The sequence below is a fragment of the Brassica oleracea genome, chromosome C4 (genome assembly GCF_000695525.1).
Source record: "Brassica oleracea var. oleracea cultivar TO1000 chromosome C4, BOL, whole genome shotgun sequence".
NCBI lineage: Eukaryota > Viridiplantae > Streptophyta > Magnoliopsida > Brassicales > Brassicaceae > Brassica > Brassica oleracea.
The window spans coordinates 35,254,123-35,270,258 of NC_027751.1; the positions used below are offsets into that span (position 1 = coordinate 35,254,123).

The window sequence follows — 16,136 nt, forward strand, 5'->3', positions numbered from 1 at the left end:
AACAGATGCGGAAACAGATGAATAAAAGCGATGTAACAACGACACAGAGATTTAACGTGGTTCACCAACTTGGCTACGTCCACGGGCAAAGAGAGATCTTATTATTGGAGGCGATATTGAGTTTACAGAGTGCAAGTTTAGAGTTACTTCGAATACAAGATATATATAGTAACATCTCGCATCTAAAACCCTAGACTAAACGGACTCATGGGCTTAAGCCCACGATCAGATGTAACATCCATAATAACTTGATGCAACGCTCTTGATGCAACCGAGTCGGTATGATGTACATGATGTAACATCCATCGCCTAGATGTAACATCCAGATTCAAGGCATATCAACATCGAGTTTTGCCACTCTCTTGCATGTTTCAATGCTTTTCCTAAGATCTCTGTTTCCGAGAAAGACTTATCCTCAAACACCAGCTGGTTTTTCTACTTGTCCATAGCACCCACAAGATCCACGGGTATAGAGGCGAAGATAATCCCACTGGGGGAAGATTAATCATCCTGGTACAAGCTTTCAATAAATCTTCCATTGATCTCACTTGCGAAGCACCAGGACTAATTTGATTTTGAACCATGATGTGTAGCAATCAATCCATATATATATTTTTTGTTAATACTTTTGGTAATCAACAAATGAGATTAAAATAGTTGATAGTTTCTTCACAGTAGCAAATGAGATTAAAAAGTAAAAATTGGGAGTTGAGTTTTTCAAAATACCATCCTTAGTCAACTGAGGAATATATATAAAATATACTGTGATAGGAAATATTGTTTGTCAGTAAAGAAATAAGCAGAGGAATTTTAAAAATCTTTAGTTTTTAAGATTACATCAATTTCAAAAGGAGAATTGCAGCGCATATACATAAGAAAAATAGAAATGAAGTTTATACCCATAACACTACTTTGGCTTTGATATTCTGTGTATATTCTGTATTAATTGCATTTTTACCCTTGATACCACACGCGTGCACCACATATTTTCTTCTTCTCTCTGTTTATAATATTGTCTATTTTATCTCTGATCATTTCACTTTCTTCCGCTTCAATCACCTCTGTCTGTAACATCACCACAATCGCTGTTACCAATTATTTCATTCTTCTACACCATCCGCGCTTCCACCATTTTTGCCATCATCTCCACTGTTTTTGCTTCCACTACCGCCGTTGTGGATTGTATGATCCTTCACCACCATCACCTCTTCCACCATTGTTGCCACCATCTCTATCGTTTTCTCTTCTACTACCGTCGCCGCTACTTGTGATCTCTTTACCTTTTCCCACCGTGTCTTTTGAATTAATAGTTGTAGTGGACATATCATCAGTGTCTAAGCAACCCGATCTGTTTGTGTGTTATCTGAAATCAAAACCACCGTTTAGTTTTCAGATCTGGTTAGAAGGGGTTAACGGCAAACGACGAAAAACATACTTTCTGAGAAAAGTTAAGAATAAAAGTTTTATCTCATATACTATATGAGAGCACTAAACAGTATAGTCACACGGAAGACGCACTTGAAGTTGCAGTTAGAACGAATGCAGTTGAAGACTCTACATTTAACCCAAACTAACGCCCGTAGTAACCTAGTTGTTGATTTCCCCTCTGTTTAATTTTGTTCAGCTTGTTTGGATAAAAACACTCAAATCTGATGTTACATACTATATTAAATATAGTATAGTCGTATGCCAGCCTTTTCCCATGCGTGCATATATGTTCTCTTCTTTGGTGAACATGCCAACTTTTTTGTAAACTTGGTTCCTAGTACGGTTGCTATGTATGTTACCACTATTCTTGATCCTCTCCTCCAAATTGGTAAAGTATTGTGGGTATACACAAAATTAACAAGCTTCTATGTTTTTGTCGAGTATTCTAAACTATGTCGTAAACATGTATAGTATAGTTACGTAATAGATGAAACTCAACCTTGTAACTGATTAAATCATTTATGTGCATATACTATATGATATGTAGTATAGTATGACAGCTTTAGCTTTATAGTGTCGATCGCGCACGCGTATGGAGGGAGATTTCGGTCAAATTTGTGTGTAAATTGTCTTATACGTCCTCAATTACTGTAGTATGGACATATTTTTCATTCTTATGCCTCTTATGAATATTCGGCAAATTCTCCTATTTCAAAACCCATAACTTTTTTTTTTCAATCATCATTTTACTTATTACATACATATCTAAAATATTATGTTCGATTTGTCACAACTGAAAAAAAAAACAAAACTGACATATTAAAAAAAAACATAGAACGATCATTCTTATGCGGTGTTTCTTATCAGTCCCTAGGCGTCGGTGACTGCGGCTTCTTGTGATTCAACAGCAGCCGCCTCCGTCTCTGCATTAGCTACTTCCTAAGGAGTCTTGCCATTGGTCACATGTGGCACCAAAGAGTCAAACTTGTCTGATTTCCCCAGCACAATCTCAATCTGCGTAAAACATAATGTAAAAATAAGAAGTCAAAATGTTACACAAAGGGGAGGATGATGCTAAAGTAGTGAAACTTGCCTTTGCTTTCTGAACCATGTTTCCTTTGGCCTCATCATTCATTCCCACAGTGGATGTCAACACTTCTGAACAATAAAAAAAAACAGACTTGAATTAGATTGAAAGCTTTTCTATACCATCATGAAAAAAAAAAAGAACTTACTCTTCTCTGTAGTCAATCCAGTGTTCTTCAAGATCTCAGAGATTGTTACCACCATTGTTATTGCTGTGTGCAAATTAAAACAGTTAAAAGTAAAATACACAAAGAAGAGAGAGACCAGTCCATGCTTTTTCGATAAGATTTTAAGTTATGATGAAAATGTGGTATATACCCGTTCAGAGTGCAGAGAGGTCGACCTCATTGTGTTGCTGAATGTACCTCTGCATCGAACGCAATGCATATCACACAAAATTGATTCAGAAACTTTTTCAAATTGCTCTATTTGGAATACAAACAAACACTTTGGTGGACATATAAAGGCCAGAGATCGTTCAGGAACTAAAACTAAATCAACCAAGCAGATCTCACGCTTCCACAAACGAAATATAAGAAGTAGATGCTCAAAAACCTAGATCCGGTGTGGAATTTTCGTCCCGATCAAAGAGATTTTAAAGTAACAATACCTTGGCGAGATTAACGTAGAAGAACAATGGTTTCTTCATGTTGGAGACTTGAACATGTTCTTCTTGTGAGTCTCCGTCTTTGCCGGCGAGAGGATGATGTTTATCTTCGGGGATGTGATCGGTGCAGGAGCCGGTGTTGCTATTTCCATCGCCATCTTCTTCTTCGATCACTCTCAGTTTCTTTCTGCGTAAACTTTCTCTTCTCTTCTCTTGTTGGTAGCGGGAAAAAAGTTAAATCGGGAATCAAAACCCATAATGTATCATTCATGATTATCACACAGATTTCATCATACGGGATTAAATATTTGATTTTGGCAAATTACATTTAAGTGATATGCGAAAACTACAATGAAAGAATACAGAGTAGAGAAGATATACCTTTTCTTCGAACTCAGCTTCTTCCATGGCAAGAAAAATCTCTTCGTTCTGAGGCTGAGGCCACTGAATGGGTAGCAGATGCGACGCCGGATCGTCTTCGTCGACGACGGAAACTGGCTCATCAACGTCGATCTATATATATGATAGGATGATTTCGAGAGGAGGGATGCAAGCCTTTTTATACTTGAATTTCCATAGCTTTGCAAGAGCTAACCTCATTGAATGTAGATCGTGGATGATGGATCATGGAGCCATTTAACCGACCTTTTCAGGTTGTGAAAAGAAACACAATCGTCACCGCATCTCCGCCGTACGAAGAGGAGAGACGAAGACGAACCTCGTTTTATCACTTCACCCGTACTCCATCGGTCCAAAAAAATCTTCAATCTTCAGAGCCCAAGTACACAAATAAGCCAGAAAAACCCAACATACCAACGATTAAATGATATGCAGTCATGGGACACGTGACATCTCCTGATTAAACGACTTTCCTAGCTGGATGCTGAGGTGGCAGCACCAGGAGAGAAAAAACTCTTCTTTATATATAAATAGATTTGCCTAGTGCAGTTTTTCTTTTGGGTAAAATGTTGAATAATTTTCAATTTGTGACAGCAATCACAAACGTAATTAGTAATAGAATATGGAAAAAGAAACTAAACAACATATACAAAACGAAAATGATAAGAAACCTAATCAAGAAAGTAAGCCTAGTAACCAGCTAAGCAGCGACACAGGCTAAGACCAAAGCGAGCAGGAAAGACCAGAGAGGAGTAGGCGGCTGCCACAAGTTACCGAAGATAAACATCCTCAAACCTAGAAACTAGCGGTCATGTATCTTCCAATAACTAGTGACAGACCCACTAGAATTATTATTTAAAAATTTATGTAAATTGTACGTAAATTGTATCTTTGCTTAAAAATACATTGATTCTTAGAATAAAATGGTGAAAATTATGTTGAACCCATTAAATTAGTGATAAAATTTTATTCCGACACCGATCAAAAACAATCTTGGGTACGCCGTTGTCAACAACCCAGCCCAACACAAACAGACTCAGATAATCGACCACAAAACTACTTACAAACCCGACAAACAAAACCTTCAACAACATGAGAACCTCCACGCAACGATGCCATTGTTCAAAAAGCAGATCATAAGAATTCCTGGTGCAGTTTTATATCTCAATTCTTTGATATCATGCTGATTTCAATCTTTCCTATAGTTATTTCAAACAAAGTACTTATTAAGCTTGAGCCTAAATCAACAGTGAATCAAATGTTACACTTATAGTTGTGAGTTATTTTCCTCGGATAAGTCAATATCACAGAACATAATGTGATACATGAAATATTTTGCAATAGAAACAAAGGCATATAAAACAGATTATATCTGTTCTTACATTACATTTTGAATGAATCAAATCTTCGCAACTAGGATTATAACTCTAAAAAAATATTAGATACTTTTTATTCATATATGCTCTTGTGTTTTCAACTACACAAGTTTACTCAATTCCAATATTTTAAAATAGGTTGACTTTTTTATTATTAATTTTTACTATTTTATTGAAGAATAGAAATAATATAATAAGTTGGCGTATAAAAATATTTTCACACTAAAATTACGTTGGCCTTCTGATTTATCCATTATATCGGTTTTATGTAACTTAAATATATTAAATTATTTTTAGTGATGATTTACCATATTAAAAATAGTATATATTGATTGTTTTCGTTTCAGCATTAAGCTAAAAAGTACAAATAAAAACTAGTTAATTATAATGTATATAAGAATAATTTAACTATGTTTATTCTTTAAAATTTATTAATTATTTAGTGGAATAAATATAATATTTTATACAACCACCAATGATATTTGAGGCAAAATCACCAAAATAATTGTAACTTATTGTCATTATTTTTATATTTTATATATAAAATAATTATTTTAAATTTTAATTATTTTTACTTATTTTAGTCCAAAAAAATATTTTTACTTATTTATTAATAAATAAAAATAAAAATAGGTATCCCATCGTTTTTCACCTATAAATTACTTCATAATGTGACAATAAATAATTTAGTTAATAGTTTGAAGTTTTGAGTTTTGAACACCAAAATTTAAATTATTACTCTTTTAAACATTAAACAGTTTAAAATGCAATTTTGCTAATCGTGATTATCATTTCTAATACGAATTGAATTTATGAAAATGAACTACTTCATATAAATACTCAAAATATGTTTGAAAATATATTATAGTTAAAAGATATAAATCTATCGAAATTTTATGTTTATCATTGCATTAGTATTAAAAATGTGACAAAATTATTAAAAAAAATGGAATAATAATGTTAGCTAAGACTATGATTAAACCGGGATTCTTAAAGAGAAGTTTTTAAATAAAAAAAACTAGTTATTTAACACGGATGAGATGGGGTTTTATCCGACACTGAATTGAAAAGAAAAGAGTTGACCAAAAAAAGAGTGAAGAAGACGCAGTCGCTTCACTGAAGTTGGGTTTCTTCCACGGAACAGTGTCGGAATCCATTGCTATGTCTCTTCATTTCCAGGTTTTTCCATCTGGGCAAAAAAAGAAAGAAATTTACGATGACATTGTAGTTACAGTTATACTCTCTCCATAGCAAATCTGTAAGCTCCTCAATCCATCGATGCTTCGTCTAAACACCTTCTTGTATCTGTTTCTGGGTTTTGTCTCCATCCATCTAATGGAGACTGCGTCTGTATGAGAGAAAAAAAGTCAGTTCCTTTGCTGTTTTGAGTGATCCGAGCTGCAATGAGAATACTCAGTCGATTGGAGAGATTTGACATCCGCAGATTGCTGTCGGGCATGATCGTTACCGTTGGTTTAATTGTTCTACTTGTTCTGTGTTTCGGTATCCCCTGTCGCAATGCTTTTTGCTCGTCTCCGGTTAAGGTTTCAGGAATTGTAGCTAATCCCAGCGAAGTGGTTAAAACAAAGATGAATCACTCTAGTGAGTATGAAGAGGGGACAAGAAACAATGATTCCTCTAGAGAAAATGTTGTTGCAATCAGCAATGTAAAAGTAGAGCTTAATGCATCTCTTATCCCTTCACCAAATGTATCACTGGGGAAGCCTGAAATGGCGGTTGATAGTTCGGTTTTGGTTAGGAGTAATGATGATAGTAGAGAAAGTAATGTTTTGCCTATTATGAGAAGACATAAGCAAGTGGCTGCTACAGTCTCGATATCTCAGATGAACTCATTGCTGATCCAAAGTCTCCCTTCTTCTCATTCCCCTGTAAGAGTCTTCTTCATTGTTGACTTTTCTCATCTAAGGCTTTGTTTATTAGACAAGGTAAGTAATGTTTTCTCTAATGTGTTGATTTTTTTTTTTTTTTTTTGGATATGCAGAAGCCTCGTTGGTCATCTGCTCGAGACTCTGAAATGCTCTCTGCCAAATCCGAGATTGAGAATGCTTCTGTTGTTCATGAGTCTCTTGGACTCGATGCTTCCATTTATCGAAATATCTCCAAGTTCCTAAGGTAAGCTGTTGAGACTTTGGTATGTTTGGAGTAGGATTGGTGATATGTCAAAAGACTCACAGTGTGTTGTTACTTAATACTTATCTAGGAGTTACGACTTGATGGAGAGGAAACTTAGAGTTTATGTGTATAAGGAAGGAAAGAAACCTATATTCCATAGGCCAATGCCTCGAGGAATTTACGCTTCAGAAGGTTGGTTCATGAAACTCATGGAAAGCAACAAGAAGTTTCTCGTAAAAGACCCGAGGAAGGCTCATTTGTTCTACATACCTGTCAGCATTAAAGCTCTCAGGACCTCTCTGGGACAGGACTTTCAGACACCAAAGAGTCTTGCAGACCATCTGAAGGAATATGTGGATTTGATAGCAGCAAAGTACAAGTTCTGGAACCGAACTGCTGGAGCCGATCACTTTCTTGTTGCTTGCCATGATTGGGTACAAATCTTTCTCTTTCTTTTGCCTTATATATTTTATAGCTTATAGTGAGGTCAAGGAACATTGTTTCTTCATTTTATTTTCAGGGCAACAAACTTACAAAGAAGCACATGAGTAACAGTGTCCGAGCACTTTGCAACTCAAATGTTGCACAAGGCTTCAGAATCGGGATCGACACAGCTCTACCGGTCACGTATATACGCTCTGCCGAGTCGCCTATTGAGTACCGAGGAGGCAAAACTCCATCAGAGAGGAAGATTCTTGCATTCTTTGCTGGAAGCATGCATGGATATCTCCGACCGATCCTCGTGCAGCTCTGGGAGAACAAATCACCCGACATGAAGATCCTCGGCCCAATGCCTCGTGACCCTCAAGGCAAGAAACAGTACCGTGAATACATGAAGAGCAGCAGGTACTGTATATGTGCAAGGGGTTATGAAGTGCATACTCCAAGGGTTGTGGAAGCTATAGTCAACGAATGTGTTCCGGTTATCATTGCTGACAACTACGTGCCTCCCTTTTTCGAGGTTCTGAATTGGGAGGAATTCGCGGTGTTTGTAGAGGAGAAAGACATACAGAATTTGAGGAACATTCTGGTGTCTATACCTGAAGAGAGATATATTGACATGCAAGCTAGGGTAAAGACGGTTCAGCAACATTTCCTGTGGCACAAGAAACCTGTCAAGTTTGATCTCTTTCATATGATTTTGCATTCTGTTTGGCACAGCCGAATTAACAGAATTAAAACCAAGTCAAGGCATTGACTAGAATGTATGTATGCATGTAAGATATCTTGTAAGGGCTTGTTACAACGTTTCTTTTGTAACGTTTTCGAACTTCTAAGTTAGGGAATATTTCAAACTGATGAAGCAAAGCTTTTATAGTAATTGCTCGCTTGGTGTTACTTTCATTTTTTTCAATCCAAAATAGAGTTAGGATAAGCTAATTAATACAATATACACAAAGACACCAGATAGTTAACATCTTAGGTTTTAAAACAACAAAAGGCACTGAATCTATGTTAACGATTACATCTAAAAATAGAAACCAATACATTGGATCTAATCTGCTGCCATGATCAAAGAGGTAACCTCATTCAAGAGCTCTACCTTGTCATGTGCACATTTATCTTTCATAGTCTTCAACATCTTTTCAAACTTTTGACATTCAAGTTCATTCGCATGCAACTTCTTCATCTTCTCTTGTGTTTCCTTCTTAGTCTCAGCTGGAACCTTGGTCCATTTTTCTTTCAAAAAATCCATACCAAGAAAGAAAGAACTTTCATCCCAATCAGATTCTTTCTCTACAAGTGGTGCATTCTTAGTATCTCCTCTTTTACTACCTTCTTGGGCCTTCTTACCCATAAGTGAAGAGACCAAGTCACGCTTCTTTGACACTCTCCCCTCACTCTTCTTTAACTTACCGTTAGCAGATTGAAAAGCTATCCCATCAGCTCCCCAAATAGCCTTTGATAACTGAAAACACTTTTGCTGATGAGGATTCAAAATAGAAGCCTGCTGTTCACCGCTCCTCTCTTTAGCTGTATATTTGTTGTTCATATGACGAATCTTTTCCCTGAACTGATCCAAGGTAACATCAAAGCTAAAAGAACCCTTCATTGATTCGTAGAGTGAACGCTTATCTTCTAATGGATTCTTCCCTTTGTAATCAACTATGCCTTGTAGCAAAACAATCTCATCTTTCTCACTAAACCGTCTATTCTTAGTTCCCATCTTCTCACCTTTCTTGGCTCGTTTCGAACTCACGTTGCTACTTGAGATCCCTTCACTCAGCCGCTTCCTCCCTGACAGCTGAGCCTCGCCGGAACTCCTCGGTGGAGGATCTTCTGGTTCGTCCTCATCAGAAGAGAAGATGGTGTGCTGGCGCCCTTCTTCATCTTCATCTTCTTGAGACGACACGAACTCTATTTCTCTCTCGCCGGCGCTTGAAGATGGGGACGATGGTGGATCTTCGTATGGGTGCTTGAGATTATTTGTCATTGTAGTGTGATTGGCTTTTGCATTCTATGAGTGGTGAAAGCTTTAGTGCTTTCTGTACAACAAGTCAAGAACTCACTCTCAACTCTTAAGTTAAAGACTCTTCGGTTTCACAGTGCTTTTTTAACACATTAGAAGATTTTTTCTTTTTCTCGTGCACGACACACTTTACTTTAGAGCAAGCTAATAATTAGTCTGTTATAAAAGGGGAAAATCGCATTTTAAACAGAGTGAAGCTCACTTTCTATCACTTTAAACACTCAAGTTTTTTTACTAGCACTTTAACTTCTAAAGTGGCATTTTTATCATAATAAACCTCCAAATATATTTTTCTGTTCATAGACGACCGGTATTATTCATTTTACAGGTCAAAATTATGACGTGTCAGTTTCTTTTTAAAAATAAAAATAAAAAATAAAAATGCAAAAAAATACAGAAAAAATCAAATAAAATTGGAAAAAATTGTAAAAAATTCAAAACAAAATTTTTAAAAAATTTAAAAATTCAAAAAAACATAAAAATTAAAATTTCAAACTTAAAAATAAAAATAAAATATTAAAATTCTAAAAATTCAAAAATAAAATCTAAAATTAAAATATCAAATTTAAAAAAGAATTTTTTTTAATTTTTTTTAAAAAGTTCAAAAATAATTTTTAAAAAGTTCAAAAATAAGATCTAAAATTAAAAATTAAAATTGTTAAAATTGTAAAAAAAAAATTGTAAATATTTAACCAAAAAAATTATATTTATTTTAAAATTCCATCCAATTAAAGTGACTGTCACTTATGATGATATCAAAACTTGCCGCCATCAAAAACAATATATCAAAACTTGGTACCATCAAAAACTTTTTTTTGATAATCCGAATATCCAGACACCTTACATAGTCTGACTAGCACCTTAGTACATTTGGCAGAAAATATCTCGGGGGGGCGCCAATTTCACCATATGTTAATTGATGGTGACTACACGCAGGGCTAATAGTTCTCTCAAATAGATTATATTGAGTTTTGTCCCAAAAAAATTTTCTAAAAAAGAAAATGAGCAAAAATGTTTTATTAAAGATGCAAAAGACTCTTATGCTCTAAATATATAAATACAAATAAATAAAGAAAATTTTCAAATTATTATTTTTTAAAATATTTTAGATCTTATTTTAGAATTTTAAAATTTTATTTTCGTTTTTAAATTTGACATTTTAATTTTAGATCTTATTTTTGAATTTTTTGAATTTTTAATATTTTTATTTGTTTTAAAGTTTGAAATTTTAATTTTTATGTTTTTTGAATTTTTAATTTTTTTTAATTTTTTATATTTTTTTATAATTTTTTTCAATTTTATTCGAATTTTTCTGTATTTTTATTTTTTTTTAAAAAAAACCGACACGTCATTATTTTAACTTGTAAAATGAACAATATCGGTCGCCTATGAACTGAAAAACGTCGTTGGAAGTTTATTATGATAAAAATGTCATTTTGAAGGTTTAAAGTGTTAGTCAAAAAATTTCGGTGTTTAAAGTGGTAGAAAGTGACACTCTGAATGTTTTAAATGCGATTTTTCTTATAAAAATGAAAGTGGAAAACACGTGTAAAATAATATGTGGTTTGGAATGTATCTGGTTCGCGAGTCTTCCAATGACGTCATCACCATCTCAATTAATTGTTTTCTACAGTGCTGGTCACCTCAGGTGATGAAATCATCTGAGAAGCCCGGTGAATATACTTAGAGCATCATTATCCTGTGAGCATCGCTTTAACCTTTGCATATGATAGCCAGAAATGTTTGGTAGAATCTAGTCTCGTCGTCGGTTATATTTAACCCTTGCTGGCTTGTTAAATAAAATATGTTAAGTTACAAATTATTTCTTTTTTTTGGTCAACGAGTTACAAATTATTTCAAAAATTGTATTTGGTTTAATAATTTTTTTTGTCAAGTATTTAGTTTAACAAATTATTCTTCTATTTATATATTTATGATTTAGCTATGTAATATAAATTATATTTAAATTATCTGTATCGAAAGTTAATAAAACACACAAAACCTTTTGTAAGTTGTGTAGCAAGTTAACTTTTTTTTTTTTGTGAACAACTACTGCCTACAATGCGACGTTCTAGCAGACGATATAATCGCAACAGCCGTCGACGAAGAGGATCTACCCGGAGGTACTGGCGGGCGGCGCAACGTATTCACAACTCAACACTCGCTGTCAACCCACAACTCCTTTGAGGATTGTTACCAACAGACAACAGAGACATACGTCAGTGGTCTTCTAATGAATGATACGTCAGTTCAACGTGAGGCCATTGATCATTACCCATCTACTTACGATTCTTGGCTCTCTCTCTTGTGCTTTCCATGATGATTGGGAATATCTAGGAGGAGGCTACAACTAGTGAATACAATTTGCATAAACTGAAACAAATCTTTTTATGGTATTTGCTCGTTTCATAGGCAACAATCCAAATAGAAAATCATAAGCTAATCAAAACACACAAAAAGATGCCAAGAAGTTGAGATCTTAGGTTTTAAAACAACAAAAGGCACTGAATCTATGTTGCGATGCCATTGCATCTAAAAAGAGAACCCAATATATTGTATCTATTCTACTGACATGATCAAAGAGGTAACCTCATTCAATAGCTCCACCTTGTCATGTTCACATTGATCTTTCACAGCCTTCAACGTCTCTTCAATTTTCTTACATTCAAGTTCGTTAGCATGCAACTTCTTCATCTTCTCTTGGGTTTCTTTCTTAGTCTCAGTCCGCACCTTAGTCCATTTTTCTTTCAAAAAGTCCATACCAAGAAAGAAAGAACTTTCATCCCAATCAGATTCTTTCTCAACAAGTGGTGACTTCTTCATATCTCCTCTTTTACTAGCTTCTTGAGCCTTCTTACCCTTAAGTGAAGAGACCAAGTCACGCTTCTTTGACAATCTCCCCTCACTCTTCTTTAACTTACCGTTAGCAGATTCAAAAGCTATCCCTTCAACTCCCCAAATAGCCTTTGACAACTGAAAGCACTTCTGTTGATGAGGATTCGAAGCAGAAGCTTGTTCACCCCTCATTTCTTTAGTTGTATATTTCCTCCTCATAGTCCGAAACTTCTCTCTAAACTGTCTCAACGTAATATCGAAGCTAAAAGAACCCTTCATGGATTCGTAGAGTGAGCGACTGTCTTCTAATGGATTCTCCCCTTTGGAATCAATTACACCTTGTAACAAAACAATCTCATCTTTCTCACTAAACAGTCTTCTATGATCTGTTCCCATTTTCTCACCTTGTGTATACATTTTCCTGGCTCGCTTCGATCTCACGTTGGTTGAGATCCTCCTACCTAACAGCTGAGCCTCGCCGGAACTCCTCGGTGGAGGATCTTCGGGTTCGCCCTCATCAGAAGAAAAGATGGTATGCTGGTCTTCTTCATCTTCTTCTTGAGACGAAATGAACAACAACTCGCCGGCGGCGCTTGAAGATAGGGATGGTGGATCTTCCAATGGGTGCTTGAGAATATTTGCCATTGAAGTGTTGCGTTGAAAACTTTTAGGGTTTTGTGAACAAGAACTCACTCTTAACGAATATAAGGAAGGTTTTGAAAATGGAAGAGTCTTCCGTTTCCCATTGTCATTTATGATTAATTTAACTTTTAATATTTTATTTAGTATCATATTTAAGTCAAAAATTATTACAGCTTGATATTTAAATACACTTTCCTTTTAATTTTTGAAATAAATATAAAATAAGTTTAAAACTAAAAAAACAATTAGAAACTAATAAACATTTCGAACGGAGTTCTAAATTTCTAATAATACGCTTTATAGTATTTGCTCATTTGGTGTAACCATTGATCAAAAAGCTCTTCAAACACACAAACACGCACAAAAAGCTCTTCCTGGCTCGCTTCGATCTCATGTTGTTTTCACACAGGCAACAATCCAAAATAGAGAATCTAAGCTAACACACAAACACGCACAAAAGCACTAAAAGATAAAATCTTAGGTTTTTTTAACACAACACTTAAAAGTCTTAAAGCATTGAATCTAAATAAAAACCCATAAACATATATATAGACGATGATATTGCGATCATTGAGCCATTGCAACTAAAAAAGAGAACCCAATAACTAACTAAACTATACATGTATCTAATCAGCTGCCATTATCAAAGAGGTAAACCTCATTCAACAGCTCCACCTTGTCATGTGCACATTTATCTTTCATAGCCTTCAACATCTCTTCAAACTTTTGACATTCAAGTTCATTGGCATGCAACTTCCTCATCTACTCTTGTGTTTCCTTCTTAGTCCCAGATGGCGGCACCTTGGTCCATTTCTCTTTCAGAAAATCCATACCAAGAAAGAAAGAACTTTCACCCCAATCAGATTCTTTCTCAACAAGTGGTGCCTTCTTCGTATCTCCTCTTTTACTAGCTTCTTGAGCATTCTTACCCTTACGTGGAGTGACCAAGTCACGCTTCTTTGTCAATCCCCTCTCACTCTCCTTTGATTGGCTGTTGTTATAACTGATGGCAGATTCAAAAGCTACCCCATCAGCTCCCCAAATAGCCTTTGACAACTGAAAACACTTTTGTTCATGAGAATTCAAAAGAGAAGCTTCTCCACCCCTCATCTCATTTCTTGTATATTTCTTCTTTAGACTCCTAATCTTTTCCTTGAACTGATCCAAGGTAACATCAAAGCTAAAAGAACCCTTCATGGATTGGTAGAAACTGCGCTTATAGTCTAATGGATTCTTCACTTCGGAATCAATTATTATACCTTGTAGCAAAACAATCTCATCTTTATCACTAAAGAGTCTCGTAAAACATGGTGTTAGTAGTTCCCATCTTGCGTATAAGTTTTCTTGGCTACATTCGAAATCGCGTTGGCTGTGAGACGCTTCCTCCCTGTCAGCTGAGACTCGCTGGAACCACAAACATCCTTCTTGGAACCAGATCTCGGTGGAGGATCTTCGGGTTCGTCTTCTTCTGAAGAAATGATGGTATGCAGATTCTGGTCTTCTTCTTCAGACTCTATTTCTTTCTCGCCGGCGCTTGAACATGGGGACGATGGTGGATCTTCCAATGGGTGCTTGAGGTTATTTGCCATTGTAGTGTGATTGGCTTTTTGATTCTATGAATGGTGAAGCTTTAGAGCTTTCTGTTCAAGAAGTCAATAAAAGTGTCTAGAACCAAAGCTTGAATCTTTACTGAGAATCTTAGTTACATCGATTGTACATAAGTCTTTATTTATACAACTAAGTGAAAACCCTAGAGTTAGGACAGATGTCTTCATCTTGCAGAGTCTCTAAGATCTAAGGCTGAGAATCGATTACAGTTGCAGACTTCCATTAATTTTTTCTGAGTTTGCTTTCGTCAGCTGTTCTTTGCTTTTGCAAACCTTATCTTCAAGTGGAGGAGATAGCCGTTGCGCGGGTGTTTCAAACTGATGTGGGCTTCAGATGATTGCAGCTTGTTGTGTGGGCTCAGAGAATCTCCAACCCCATTGCATAATTTACTGCAAAATGGAGTGGAAAATGAGGTGATGAACAAACAAAATGAGTTCTGAGTTTGTTCATAAATCCATTTCCCACTATATTTTGCAGTAAATTATGGAGTGGAATTGAATATGCTCTTAGACTCTTCTTTGCATTGTCTAATAATCAAGAACTCATTCTCTCCTCAAATTTAAGAAAGATTCCGACTTAATTTGGGAAGACTCTTCGGTTTCCTAATGTTTATCCAATAGGTTAATATTCGAGATTTTTGCTTAATCTCCAATTTAAGTTAAACTTTATTAAAAGTGGTGACGTATTTATGAAAGAGAAAAAGACAAAAATAGCACTAAATCAAGTTTTTGTTCCCAAACTAGCATTCAAGGTCAAAAGTCACAAAAATAGCACTTAATGTTTTACCAAAAGTCATAAACTTAGGGTTTAGAGTTAAAGGGTGGGGTTTAGGGTTTAGGGTTTAGGGTTTAGAGTTTAGGGTTTAGGGTTTAGGGTTTAGAGTCTAGGGTTTAGGGTTTAGAGTTGAGAAATGAGGTTTTGGGGATAAGATTTCAAATTTTGAAAAATAAAAAAATTAAAATTTTCAATGGATAAACTTAGAAAGGTGCTATTTTGGTTATTTTAGTTTTTTAGTGCTATTTTTGTGATATAAACTTAGAAATGTGCTATTTCGGAGATTTGCCCTTTATGAAAAATGAGGAAAAGTATCATCTAAGACAAATTTAAGTTGGTGTTACAGAAACACAATTTTAATTTTAATATTTACTAGGGTTTGATCTCCGCGCCTGCACGGGTGCTGATTCATTTTATATGTGTCTAAATTGGTTTTATATAACGAAATTATTATGTATTATCTAAATTTTGATGTTATTTGCTATATAACTGTATAACCTTATTGTTTTATGTGTCTTGTACGATAATACTATTATATATATAATGTTTTTATGTTTTTGAAATATAGTATACTTTGTTATTTCTTTAATAATCAATTTGTTTGTGGAACATTTGGTTAAAACCCCAGTACTAAAGTTCGTTTCCCTTGACATGAATTTTTCCTTTTTCTTTAGGTGGCTGGCAAGTGAAAGAGGCAACCAGTTGTACCAGAAAAATACCCTTTTAAAAGGTTTGCTTCTTTTTTTTTTTTTTTTTTTTGTTCAAATTAAAACGTTTG

General features: G+C 35.0%; 4 protein-coding genes and 1 pseudogene across 4 annotated transcripts; 1 reads left to right on the plus strand and 4 right to left on the minus strand.

The window, feature by feature from the left end:
- Nucleotides 1-2,298: 2,298 nt before the first annotated feature.
- On the minus strand, nt 2,299-3,279 carry LOC106341386 (annotated as a pseudogene).
- A 2,673-nt stretch (nt 3,280-5,952) lies between these two features.
- On the plus strand, nt 5,953-8,293 carry LOC106342893 (probable glycosyltransferase At5g03795). Its single transcript, XM_013781951.1, has 4 exons — nt 5,953-6,785; nt 6,899-7,029; nt 7,118-7,463; nt 7,550-8,293. Exons 1-4 carry the CDS (start codon nt 6,300-6,302, stop codon nt 8,225-8,227), a joined length of 1,641 nt encoding a protein of 546 aa, XP_013637405.1. The 5' UTR covers nt 5,953-6,299; the 3' UTR covers nt 8,228-8,293.
- Nucleotides 8,294-8,524: 231 nt separating this feature from the next.
- LOC106338749 (mediator-associated protein 1-like) lies at nt 8,525-9,463 on the minus strand. The gene has a single exon (XM_013777651.1). The coding sequence runs from the start codon at nt 9,461-9,463 to the stop codon at nt 8,525-8,527; it is 939 nt and encodes a 312-aa protein (XP_013633105.1).
- A 2,595-nt stretch (nt 9,464-12,058) lies between these two features.
- On the minus strand, nt 12,059-12,979 carry LOC106338750 (mediator-associated protein 1-like). The gene has a single exon (XM_013777652.1). The coding sequence runs from the start codon at nt 12,977-12,979 to the stop codon at nt 12,059-12,061; it is 921 nt and encodes a 306-aa protein (XP_013633106.1).
- A 567-nt stretch (nt 12,980-13,546) lies between these two features.
- On the minus strand, nt 13,547-14,565 carry LOC106338751 (mediator-associated protein 1-like). The gene is made up of 2 exons (XM_013777653.1): nt 14,378-14,565; nt 13,547-14,324 (listed from the first exon to the last, which is right to left on the minus strand). Exons 1-2 carry the CDS (start codon nt 14,563-14,565, stop codon nt 13,739-13,741), a joined length of 774 nt encoding a protein of 257 aa, XP_013633107.1. The 3' UTR covers nt 13,547-13,738.
- Nucleotides 14,566-16,136: the final 1,571 nt, after the last annotated feature.

Excerpts from the sequence above, each read along its gene's own strand:
- LOC106342893 (XM_013781951.1), top strand. The coding sequence starts at position 6,300 with ATGAGAATACTCAGTCGATTGGAGAGATTTGACATCCGCAGATTGCTG. Across the intron at positions 6,786-6,898 it reads TCCCTTCTTCTCATTCCCCT|AAGCCTCGTTGGTCATCTGC; the intron begins GTAAGAGTCTTC and ends TTGGATATGCAG. Across the intron at positions 7,030-7,117 it reads AATATCTCCAAGTTCCTAAG|GAGTTACGACTTGATGGAGA; the intron begins GTAAGCTGTTGA and ends ATACTTATCTAG.
- LOC106338749 (XM_013777651.1), bottom strand. The coding sequence starts at position 9,463 with ATGACAAATAATCTCAAGCACCCATACGAAGATCCACCATCGTCCCCA.
- LOC106338750 (XM_013777652.1), bottom strand. The coding sequence starts at position 12,979 with ATGGCAAATATTCTCAAGCACCCATTGGAAGATCCACCATCCCTATCT.
- LOC106338751 (XM_013777653.1), bottom strand. The coding sequence starts at position 14,565 with ATGGCAAATAACCTCAAGCACCCATTGGAAGATCCACCATCGTCCCCA. Across the intron at positions 14,325-14,377 it reads GATGTTTGTGGTTCCAGCGA|CCAAGAAAACTTATACGCAA; the intron begins GTCTCAGCTGAC and ends TTTCGAATGTAG.